A 13,140-nucleotide genomic window follows, 5' to 3' on the forward strand; every position below is an offset into this window, starting at 1 on the left:
GTATACCTGGATAGAGCAGCGCCTGAATCCATTGGTCTTTTTTCTCACAAGTATCCCACTGAGCCACCATGCTGCCCTTAGCATACATCTGCTATGCACGGTTGCTAAAATGGACAGAGATGTCAGCAGAGAGCACTGTGCTCGTTATGTCATCAGTGTTCCAAAAAGAAAGGAATTTCCTCTGTAGCATTCAGCAGCTAATAAGTACTGGAAGGATTAAGATTTTTTAATAGAAGTAATTTACAAATATGTTTAACTTTCTGGCACCAGTTGATTTAAAAGAAAAAAAGTTTTCACCGGAGTACCCCTTTAAGTACCAAGCTAATTTAGCCTCTACGCCCCTCAAAGACCAGGCCTGTTTTTTCAAATCTGGGATGTATGTCTTTATCTGAGAATAACTCTGGTAATGTTTTGCCAATGAAAACAATTCTGACATTGTTTTTTTTCTCACAAGTTGTACTACATGAAAATAGTAAAAGTTAATCGATATCATTTGTATTTTTTTATTTACAATGCAAGAAACCGTGCCATTTTTGAAAAAAAGACGATTTTTTGTTATTTTGACGTTAATAGGTTGCATATATTTATACATAATGTTTATTTTTTTTATCAAAAATTATAATTTCATATGTCTACTTTATTTTCTCAACTTTTTTTTATTACTATTCACATTTTAGATGTATTAGAGGCCTAACAAATTGACTTGACATTTTGAAAATTTGAAAAGTACATCTTATTTTTATGTGCTAAGCAAGGATTGCAGCAACTGAGAAGTAGTAGAACATGGGAACCCCCCCCCCCCCCCGAATGACACCATTTTAAAAACTAGACCCCTAAAGGTATTCGCTAGGGGGTACAGTGAGTATTTTAATACCATAGTTTTTTGGCAGGAATTATTACAAAGTCAGTGTTTCACAAATGCATCATTTGGGAGGCATATTTTTTGTACATCACTTCTGATATTGAAAGAAATGCACCCTATATTTTATTTAGCTGCTTGTCCCATGTTCGGAAATACCCCCACTTTGGCCATATATGGTTCCTTGGCCGCGTGGTAGGACTCAGAAGGAGATGAGCGCCATTTGGCTTTCAGGGCAGAACAGTACCTCCACCCCCACAAGTGACCCCATTTATATACCGCACCCCTACAAGTTATTGGCTGGACCAGGGACCTCTCTGATTGGTCCTTGGTCGGCTAGCAGTATAATGCGTCTGTCTGTGACAGTTAAGGCTCCTGATGGATATATCCGCCATGTTGTGGGAATAAGCACCCACTCATGGCGAATATATCCATCACTGCTGCGGCTGGGTAGCTCAGTGTGTCCACTCATGACTGCCGGCGGGAAATCCGCAGCTATGAGTGGACACACAAAGCTACCCAGCCGCAGCAGTGCCGTGACTGCTGCATAGGGTTGCCACCCTGCCGGTATTTTACCGGCACAGCCGGTATTTTCATCTACATTCCGGGCTGTGCCGGTAAGTTTGGATGAAAAATACCGGCCATGCAATGGCCGGTATTTTTCATTCACTGACAGGGGCGGACGGAGCAGCATCCCCAGAACAGCACTGCTTTCATGACCGGCCGTACAATGCCCAGGTCTAACACCAGCCTGTGACAGGGAGAGCTCCGTGCGATGACAGGAAGAGATTGTACAGTGCTGGGGAGGGGGCGTGCACCTCCTGTCTCCTCTCTCCCCCTCCCCCGCCTTCTCTCTGCCCCGTGCAGTCTTACAACCCTCCATAGGCAGAGCAGGGAGGGGAGAGGCCGTGTATCCTGTCTCCCTCTGCAGCACAGGGCGGGTGAGTGTCTGTGTATATATGTGTCTGTATATATGTGTCTGTGTCTGTGTATGTGTCTCTATGTGTCCGTGTATATATATGTGTCTGTGTGTGTGTGTGTGTGTAGGGGGGGGGGGGGGTAAACTGCCTAATCTGGGGGACAACTATGCTGCCTAATCTGGGGGACAACTATGCTGCCTAATCTGGGGGACAGCTATGCTGCCTAATCTGGGGGACAACTATGCTCCTAATCTGGGGGACAATTATGCTGCCTAATCTGGGGGACAACTATGCTCCTAATCTGGGGGACAACTATGCTGCCTAATCTGGGGGACAACTATGCTGCCTAATCTGGGGGACAACTATGCTGCCTAATCTGGGGGACAACTATGCTCCTAATCTGGGGGACAACTATGCTCCTAATCTGGGGGACAACTATGCTGCCTAATCTGGGGGACAACTATGCTGCCTAATCTGGGGGACAACTATGCTGCCTAATCTGGGGGACAACTATGCTGCCTAATCTGGGGGACAACTATGCTGCCTAATCTGGGGGACAACTATGCTCCTAATCTGGGGGACAACTATGCTGCCTAATCTGGGGGACAACTATGCTGCCTAATCTGGGGGACAACTATGCTGCCTAATCTGGGGGACAACTATGCTGCCTAATCTGGGGGACAACTATGCTGCCTAATCTGGGGGACAACTATGCTGCCTAATCTGGGGGACAACTATGCTGCCTAATCTGGGGGACAACTATGCTCCTAATCCGGGGGACAACTATGCTCCTAATCTGGGGGACAACTATGCTGCCTAATCTGGGGGACAACTATGCTGCCTAATCTGGGGGACAACTATGCTGCCTAATCTGGGGGACAATTATGCTGCCTAATCTGGGGGACAACTATGCTCCTAATCTGGGGGACAACTATGCTGCCTGATCTGGGGGACAACTACCCGGCCCTCCACAATATTTTTAGTTTCTCATGTGGCCCCATGGGATAAATAATTGCCCACCCCATTCCTCCTCAACCCCGGACATTCCTTAACCTGGAGCCGCCCGGGGAAAGGAGAAAGTGAAGACAAGAGACTGGTGAGACTTCTCTGCAAAATTGTGTATTTAATGCAGTGTTTCCCAACCACGGTGCCTCCAGCTGTTGCAAAACTATTACTCCCAGCATGCCCAGACAGCCTTTGGCTGTCCGGGCATGCTGGGAGTTGTAGTTTTGCAATAGCTGGAGGCACCCTGGTTGGGAAACACTGATTTAATGTTTTAATGTGTGAAACTATCTGCTGCGCTCTGTATCTAATCCTGTCATGTGCGATACTGTCTGCTGAGCCTGTGTATCTAATCCTGTCATGTGTGATACTGTGAGCTGAGCCTGTATATCCAAATCTGTCATGTGGGATACTATCTGCTGAGCCTGTGCATCTAAATCTGTCATGTGTGATACTGTCTGATTAGCCTGTTTATCTGACGTTGCACAGGGGGACGTCACTCGTCATCACAGAGAGCCAGCGTTGCTGTCGCGCACCACCACTACCGCCGCCGCTGGCATAAATAGGGTTTTGGTAGGTATTCTCTAAATGTAATTTTTTTTGTGCGATATAGGAAAATTCCCCCCACATATATATTGTATTCCTCCAATCCCCTATGCCATTTCTTAAACCCCCCTCCAATCCCCCATGCCATTTCTTAAACCCCTGATCCCTCAGCCCCTGTGCAATCTGGCCCCTCCCCTTTTGTAGCTCCACCCCCACATAGCCACACCCATGACCGGTATTTTTCTGAGGGAAAGGTGGCAACCCTACTGCTGCATAATGTGTGGGATCACATGGTGGACATCCGCAGCATATTACATGCTGCGGATGTCCGCCAATGCGATCCTACACATTATGCATTTTTTTTATTAGATTCATTTAATAAATGTATTTTTAATATTTTTTTTTACACTTTTATTACATTTTTATTTATTTTTACACTTTTATTTTATTTATTTATTTATTTATTTTTACACTTTTTAATGCTTTGGAATACTTAGTATTCCAAAGCATTGCAGTTATATGCTGCCTGCCAGTTTTCACTAGCAGGCAGCACATCAAGACGTGCCTCTGGCACGTCCTTTCAGGCAATACCCAGGGCAGACCTGGGGGTCTTTGTAGGACCCCCGGCTGCCCAGGTATGCAGCAGCACCCCGCGATGCTTCGGGGTGCTGCAGGAGAGACAGAGGGAGCCCCCTCCCTCTGTCAGAACTCCTTACAGCGCGCGGTCACTTATGACCGCGGCTGTAAGGGTTAAACTGTCGGGAGTGCGGCAGGCCCTGGCCAGCCGCGGCCACACACAGCACCCCGTGATCGCGATGCGGGGTGCTGCAAAGGAGACAGAGCAAGCCCCCTCCCTCTGTCATAACACTTACAGCCCGCGGTCACTTCCGACCGCGGCTGTAAGGGTTAAAACTGCCGGGACCGAAGTTTATTTCGGTCCCGGCAGTGCAGCAGGGTCCCGGCTGTGTGATAGCGTAGGTGTATTGGGCAGCACCCACGAGGGTCCCGGTTGTGTGATAGTGTGGGTGTACTGGGCAGCACCCACGAGACTAATGGACGAGTATAGACGTCCATTTGCGGGAACGGCCACCAAACTGGACGTCTATACTCGTCCACGGTCGTTAACAGGTTAAGGACCTGGGGTTTTTCCGTTTTTGCATTTTCGTTTTTTCCTCCTTGCCTTTAAAAAATCATAACTCTTTCAATTTTGCACCTAAAAATCCATATGATGGATTATTTTTTGCGCCACCAATTCTACTTTGTAATGACGTCAGTCATTTTGCCCAAAAATCTACGGCGAAACGGAAAAAAAAATCATTGTGAGACAAAATTGAAAAAAAACGCTGTTTTGTAACTTTTGGGGGCTTCCGTTTCTACGTAGTACATTTTTCGGTAAAAATGACACCTTATCTTTATTCTGTAGGTCCATACGATTAAAATGATACCCTACTTATATCGGTTTGAGTTTGTCGTACTTCTGGAAAAAAATCATAACTTCATGCAGGAAAATTAATACGTTTAAAATTTTCCTCTTCTGACCCCTATAACTTTTTTATTTTTCCGCGTATGGGGCGGTATGAGGGCTCATTTTTTGCGCCATGATCTGAAGTTTTTAGCGGTACCATTTTTGCATTGATAGGACTTGGACTGCACTATTTTGTACTTTGGAATTTTTTTGCGCGCACGCCATTGACCGTGCGGTTTAATTAACAATATATTTTTATAATTCGGACATTTCCGCACGCGGCGATACCATATATGTTTATTTTTATTTACATAGTTTTTTTTTTTATGAGAAAAGGGGGGTGATTCAAACTTTTAATAGGGAAGGGGTTAAATGATCTTTATTCACTTTTTTTTCACTTTTTTTTTTGCAGTGTTATAGCTCCCATAGGGACCTATAACACTGCACACACTGATCTTTATCATTGATCACTGGTTTCTCATAGGAAACCAGTGATCGATGATTCTGCCGCATGACTGCTCAGGCCTGGATCTCAGGCACTGAGCAGTCATTCGGCGATCGGACAGTGAGGAGGCAGGTAGGGATCCTCCAGCTGTCCTGTAAGCTGTTCGGGATGCCGCGATTTCGCCGCGGCTATCCCGAACAGCCCTCTGAGCTAACCGGCATGGTTTCACTTTCACTTTAGATGCGGCGTTCAACTTTGAACGCCGCGTCTAAAGGGTTAATAGCGCGCGGCACCGCGATCAATGCCACGTGCTATTAGACACGGGTCCCAGCCGTTGTTAGAGGCCGGGCCCGACCCGCTATGACGCTGGGCCACGCCGTGGCCCCGCGTTATAGATCGGGAGCGGACTCATGACGTAACGTTACGTCATGGGTCCTTAACAGGTTAAGCAGCAATGTTCCCATTTATCTCCTTTTCCTATTGGGACATATAATCTAATGTTTTTATTGCTCTAGTGATGTTTTCATAGAAAGCCAATGCCCCCATTAGAATGTTTAAAGGGGTTGTCCAGGGAAAAAACTTATTTTTTATATATCAACTGGCTCCAGAAAGTTAAACAGATTTGTAAATGACTTCTATTAAAAAATCTTAATCCTTTCAGTACCTATGAGCTGCTGAAGTTGAGTTGTTCTTTACTGTCTAAGTGCTCTCTGATGACACCTGTCTCGGGAACTTTCCAGAGTAGAAGCAAATCCCCAAGCAAACCTCTTCTACTCTGTGTAGTTCCCGAGACAAGCAGAGATGTCAGCAGAGACCACTGTTGCTAGACAGAAAAGAACAACTCAACTTCAGCAGCTGATAATTATTAGAAGGATTAAGAATTTTTTAATAGAAGTCATTTACAAATCTGTTTAACTTTCTGGAGCCAGTTGATACATACCCCTTTAAGAGTGTATTCCCAGTAATTTAAAGGTTAAAAAGGACTATCAAAAAATTCTAATTGCTAATGTGGCAAATATAATAAATCCCATATCTATGACATTGGTTGATGAGTTAGTTTCTGAATATTTATTTCCTTTTGTACCCATGAAAAGTGATAATTTACTAAATATAATATCCAACCACTGACACCACAGATTTGCCTGTAACATGGACATTAGGGTTCATACACATTACAGACACAGTACTACATCTTTAGTAACGAACAGTTCTGCTGTACAGACTTCACTAAACTCCAGTATAAAGATATCCTTCTCTAGGAGAAATTTCCACGATTTCTATGTCAGGATCGGAAGCAATGTCACAGAATAAATCTCTGTATGCTTCCAATTAAAACTGAAACAGGCAGACATACATCTAATATAGCTGCATATAGAACAGAGCGCTAATATAGCCTTTAAAAGGGTACTCCGGGGGAAAACAAATGTTTTCAAATCAACTGGTGCCAGATTTGTAAATTACTTCTATTTAAAAATCAGTACTTCCAGTACTTATCAGATGTTGTATGCTACAGAGGAATTTCTTTTTGAATTTACTTTCTGTCTGACCACAGTGCTCTCTGCGGACACCTCGGTACATGTCAGAAACTGTCCAGAGCAGGATAGGTTTGCTATGGGGATTTGCTCCTATTCTGGAAAGTTCCTGACAAAGGACAGAGGTGGACTTCACAACCTTCTCTGCAGTATACAGCAGCTGATAAGTACTGGAAGGATTAATATTATTAAATAGAAGTCATTTACAAATTCTGGCACCAGTTGATTTGACATTTGCTGCCCAGTAGCAACTTAAAAGGGGTACTCCGGTGGAAAACTTTTTTTTTTTTTTTAAATCAACTGGTGCCAGAAAGTTAAACAGATTTATAAATTACTTCTATTAAAAAAATCTTAATCCTTCTATTACTTATTAGCTGCTGAATACTACAGAGGAAATTCTTTTCTTTTAGGAACACAGAGCTCTCTGCTGACATCATGTCCACAGTGCTCTCTGCTGACATCTCTGTCCATTTTAGGAACTGACCAGAGCAGCAGATGTTTGCTATGGGGATTTTCTTCTACTCTGGACAGTTCTTAAAATGGACAGAGATGTCAGCAGAGAGCACTGTGCTCGTGATGTCAGCAGACAGCTCTGTGTTCCAAAAAGAAAAGAATTTCCTCTGTAGTATTCAGCAGCTAATAAGTACTGGAAGGATTAAGATTTTTTTTTAATAGAAGTAATTTACAAATCTGTTTAACTTTCTGGCACCAGTTCATTTAAAAAAATTTAAAAAAAAAAAAAAGTTTTCCACCGGATTACCCCTTTAATCACCTATCCCCGGTGTGACTGCTGCCCACTGTCTGTAATACTAAGGAAGCTTTCTATCGACTATCCTTATCACTCCCAGAGACAGTGAGTAGAGTAGAGGTCTTGCAGATGCATTCAGTACTCCAGTCTATGCTCACACTATGGAAATTCTGCCCAGAATTTCCATAAGGAAATTCCCGGTGGATTCCACGTGCAGCAATGCCAAAGTCATTTATACCCAGTGTTTCTCCATTATACATATATGTATCCATTATAATGAGGAAATCTAAGTGACATGAACTTACCCCTAGCGGCTCTCTCTGCAGTATGTGCAGTGCAGTGGCTGAGTTTACACTGAGATGAAGCCAGACGCTCTGGGTGAGAAGAAGCCTTTCTGAGATACTGAGAGAAGTTGGGGAGCCTCTGGGAGATGGGGAACGGGAGGTCTCTTGATGTGGATAATCATACACAGGTTCATGTGTACTGCAACAGGAGAAATTGTTTTCAAGACAGGAAATAATACAATGTATAGTGGCTCAATGGCCCATGTTGTGAATATCAGGCCTGCAAAGAGTGACAGCATCTACATGGAATTTAGATCTCTCTCCATATTAGGCCACAATCAGATAACCCTTATATAACTCTGTGTGGGACTGGGAGCTGTAGATTTTGTGCCAAGAGCAGGAATGCATCCCATCTAAAGAAAGCAGAGAAACCTTTCCCATAGCAATTTACCATTAAAAAAATAATGATAATAAGTAAAAAAAACAAAAAACAGTAAATGTCCAAAGTCTAAAAATATCTAATGAAGAGAAATTCTGAAAATGTGAGGCATAAATGGGGGTGACATAGGGTGATAAGGGAAATAGAGGTTGAAATAGGGTGATAGGAGATAATCAAGAGTTGACATAGGGTGGCGGGGGGGGGGGGGGGGGGGGGCACAGTGTTATAGGTGATGGCATGGAGTTATAGGGGATAACAGAAGGTGACATAGGCATAAGAGAGGGTGACAGAGGAAACATTAGGTTATAGGGAATAACAAAAGGTGAAAGAGTGATAGGGGATAATGGAATGACAGGGAATGGTAGCAGCAGATACATTTTACGAAGTGCCATATCCTAGCAAAATACATGTAAGGGATTAGCATTTTTTTAAATAAAATTCAAGATGTTTTAGAGTGAAATATAAAGAAAATTTCAAAAGGTGAGAGAAGTGGGGGTCTGGGGCTGGGACACTAACTACTGCTAATTATGGTAGTATTCCCTTAGTTTGTAATGGGACTATGAAGCAACTGCTGTAGGCAGTCACCATAATTTGGATGTCAGACCTTTTCAAGTCACCCTGCAAAACAATGGGCCTGACAAGTTCCCTTTAACGGGGTTCTCAAGGGGGAACAGAAAAGGTCTCACCTTAACTTTTCTGCTCCCCGGCACTCACTTCTGCCTTTTGTATGCCTTAGAATTATATCTTCAGAGACAAGGGGGCTGGTAGCCTGTCATCATTCCTGACATGTCTGATAGGGCATTCACACTAAAGAATCTATGCCCGGTGATATTTCGAGGTGAAGATTCTATCTCTAGTGGTGGTGCTAGGACCACTGGGAATTCCTTCCCCCTTATGTTTATAGGAGTATAGGATCCAGAATTTCCACGACTGAACGTTCCGTAATTTTTATTTTATGGTGAATACAATTATTTTAGCAGGGGTTTCAAAATTTAAAGGAACTAGTATACTATACCTGTAACAGAAACAACAATAAGGCAAAATAATCATAATAATGATAAATTAGCTTATCAGATGTGTTCATGTGTGATTGATGAGATGACAAGGAAGGCTTACAATTTTATCTTTTAAATAGGGTCAACTCATGAAGACAACCCAGGCCTTTATATCCTAATATCACAAATGGGCATCATAGAGGCTGTGCCCTGCTTAATGTCCCTATCTGTAAGCCAAAATGGAAAGCCTTGCTTCACCAGCGGCTCCCATCCTGGCATACTCAAGATGTCTATGTTGTAAGATGAAGGCAGAAGAACAGGAAAAAAGCTGCGGTGGCGCTCCCAAGGAAGTAACCCGAAGTCGTGGGTATAGGGTATAAAGTGAATATTTTTTTTTTTTTTTTTTTACAGCATAAGAAATCAAAGAAAATAAAAAAAACTTAATGCAAGACGCGTTTCGGGAGTCACAGCTCCCTTTTTCAATTGCAGGTGGTGGCTGTTCATTTATTTTCTTTGATTTCTTATGCTGTAAAAAAAAAAAAAATTATTCACTTTATACCCTATACCAACAACTTCGGGTTACTTCCTTGGGAGCGCCACCGCAGCTTTTTTCCTCCATCCATACGCTGCAGGCCTGCATACCAAGCCACCATCACCGGCAAGGGACATGCTACCCCTCACCCGGGTACCTCCCGATACCGGCTAAAAGACCTACACCGCACCCGGCGCCACCTCCGCTTCTTTCCTCCACATACTGCTTGTAAGGTGAAGGGCATTCCTCTTAATAGCTGCCAAGCAATACTATATAATTTCTGCTGAAACCACGTTACAGTATTGCTTTACATATTAGGGATAGCAACACTTAGGAAAAATTATGGAATCACCACACTTAACAAATGTTTAACATGATAACAAACACAAATAACATATTTGACACAGAACTTTTATTCAAAATATTTACATTCTGGCTTTATGAAACAAAATGATTGTAATTGATAAAATATGGTTTATTTTTCAGATAAGTAAAAAATTATGGAACCAGTAACAGAAAAACATTCCAGGTTGTACTTTGTCGCCAAATAAAAAGTTCCTGCATCATCTCCTAGACAAGTACAGATTTTTGATTAATCTCTGAATACCACTTTTATCCAATCATCCACACTACAATACTCCTCTTTTTAGCCCACTGTAATCTGTTTTCTTCTATTAAGCTGTTAAAGCTGTTTTTGTTTCTTTTCTTTAATATGTCATTTCCATTCACCAATTTCTTATGGTTATGTTGCAAAAACAGATTCCTGTTTTCATACATTTGTTTTTCATTTGTTTTGTTGTCCTTTTTTTTTCTTTCAAGAAATATTACACTGAATTTTTAATATCTTGATACTATGACATCTTCATTTGTCAACCTGTATGTTTTCTTTCTATAACCTTCCCATTTAGTTTATTCTTGTACCATATTTTATACACCAATGGCTGGGAACAACCAACATCTTTTATCACACTCCATATTGGATTCCCATATTGAAGGGATTTAATCTTCCATTGTTTAAACTGATAACCTTATTGTTAAGTCATGTTTTCTTTTAATTAACCAAATTCTACAGTTTGGTAAGGTCAATAAGCATATAACTACAGACTAATTAGCATTATTATTATTATTATTATATTATTATTATTATTCCAGGAAGAAAACTTCCTTTTTATATCAACTGGCTCCGGAAAGTTAAACAGATTTGTAAATGACTTCTGTTAAAAAATCTTAATCCTTCCAATAGTTATCAGCTGCTGAAGTTGAGTTGTTCTTTTCTGTTTGGCAACAGTGCTCTCTGCACCTCTGCTTGTCTCAAGAACTGCACAGAGTACAAGAGATTTACTATGGGGATTTGCTTCTACTCTGGACAGTTCCTGAGACAGGTGTCATCAGAGAGCACTTAGACAGAAAAGAACAACTCAACTTCAGCAGCTCATAAGTACTGAAAGGATTAAGATTTTTTAATAGAAGTAATTTACAAATCTGTTTAACTTTCAGGAGCCAGTTGATATATATATAAAAGAAAAAAGTTTTTTTCTGGAAAACCCCTTTAATAATAATAATAATAATAATAATAATAATAATTGATATTTATTTTAGAAATGCGAATTACAAGGTGATTCCATAATTTATTTCCTCTATGATGTAAAAACATATGCCATTAATTAAAGTAATTTCATTTATTTACAGGACATATCACAAAGCCAGAATGCTCAGCTATTAACTTAGTGTAACAGCTGTGATTTTACTAAACCTGGGTGAGTATCCCTGTCACGCGCTGCGCTCCGGCCGTGAGCGCAGTGTCCCAGGGTCCCCGTCTGTCGGCGGGGCTGGGATTCGCATCACGGGACGTGCCCGCATGCGAATCCCAGCCCGTCACTAACCCCGCTCTGCTGCCTCTGGAACTCAGCTCCGCAGCACTCGTCCCCGTCACCTAGGGCACGCGCGCGGCGGAGCTCTGTAATTTAAAGGGCCAGTGCGCTCTTAATTAGTATGTGCAGCTGAATACAAAGTTTCTGCACCTCCCACACCCCCTGCCGGATGTTCAGTGTCATTTGCCTGTTTGCCATACCCGTGTACCCAGACCTTCCCGCTATGTTTTTTGACTACGAACATTTGCCGCCTGCCTTGACCTTCTGCTACATTGACTACGCCTCAGCCTCATCCTCCTGTACCTCGCCTTGCCCAGTTACCTGTGTGGTCGAGCCGTATTGGGGGTAGCGACCTGGGTGTTGCCTTCGGCAGCAAATCCATCCTGCTTTGCAGCGGGCTCTGGTGAAGAACAGCGGCACCTTAGACTCCGCTCCCCGATACGGTCCGAGTCATCAACCACACAGGTGGAGGGTCCACATTCTGTTCCAAACCGCCCGCATCCAGGTGCGTGACAATCCCCTCACTGTGTTTATTTCATAATTTGAGGTACGGGTTGTATAGTAGGCACAAATTCCCCAATATACTATTATTTAGGGACTGCTATTAATGCTTTTGGTTATTAGCAGGGAAACAGAACCTGATTAAAGATAAGAACATATTTTACGTAACTCTATATTTAGCATCTTTTGCGTAGATTATAAACATATTAACCTACACAGCACTCTAATATAAGGAATAATATTTCATATAAGGAATTAACCTCCAAACAGGAAGTATTCTATATATATATATATATATATATATATATATATATATATATATATATACACAGTGGTCCCTCAAGTTACAATATTAATTGGTTCTGGGACGACCATTGTATGTTGAAACCATTGTATGTTGAGATCATAACTCTATGGAAACCTGGTAATTGGTTCTGAAGCCCCCAAAATGTCATCCAAAAATAGGAAAAAGTGAGGATTAAAGAAAAATAAGTAGATAATAATAATACAGATAAAGCAAATCCTTACATATAAAAGTAAGAAAGAGCTGCTGGGAGCTGTAAATCACTGTCTATTTCAGTGTTTCCCAACCAGGGAGCCTCCAGCTGTTGCAAAACTACAACTCCCAGCATGCCCGGACAGCCAAAGGCTGTCCGGCCATGCTGAGAGTTGTAGTTTTGCAACAGCTGGAGGCAACCTCTTTGGGAAACACTGGTCTATGTAGAGGACAGAAGCTTCTTCAGGGTCCTGTAAAGAACACGCAATGTCCTAAAAAAAGGAAAATGGAGCCGCCCTCACCTGATGGAGGAGCAGCTAACCCTGGCACAGGTAAAGAGTACAGAACATGTAATACCTCCCTGTACTGTAGGGGGCGCTACCAGACACCAGTCAGTGCATTCACTTTAGGTATACACAGGTTTTACCAGTGAAATATCCATTCTGATTGGTTGGTTCTTCCAGCCATTGACACATTTGGCAGATTCCATAGCATTGTATGTTGA

At 42.3% G+C, this 13,140-nt stretch overlaps 1 protein-coding gene across 1 annotated transcript in view; it reads right to left on the minus strand.

The window, feature by feature from the left end:
- Positions 1–13,140, minus strand: part of RIN1 (Ras and Rab interactor 1) — a 44,991-nt gene that overhangs the window by 30,618 nt on the left and 1,233 nt on the right. Inside the window, exon 3 of the mRNA XM_056528493.1 lies at positions 7,823–8,000. Coding sequence (XP_056384468.1) covers positions 7,823–8,000 — 178 coding nt within the window. The remainder of the gene's footprint in view (positions 1–7,822; positions 8,001–13,140) is intronic.

This window comes from Hyla sarda, chromosome 6, assembly GCF_029499605.1.
Source record: "Hyla sarda isolate aHylSar1 chromosome 6, aHylSar1.hap1, whole genome shotgun sequence".
Taxonomy (NCBI): domain Eukaryota; kingdom Metazoa; phylum Chordata; class Amphibia; order Anura; family Hylidae; genus Hyla; species Hyla sarda.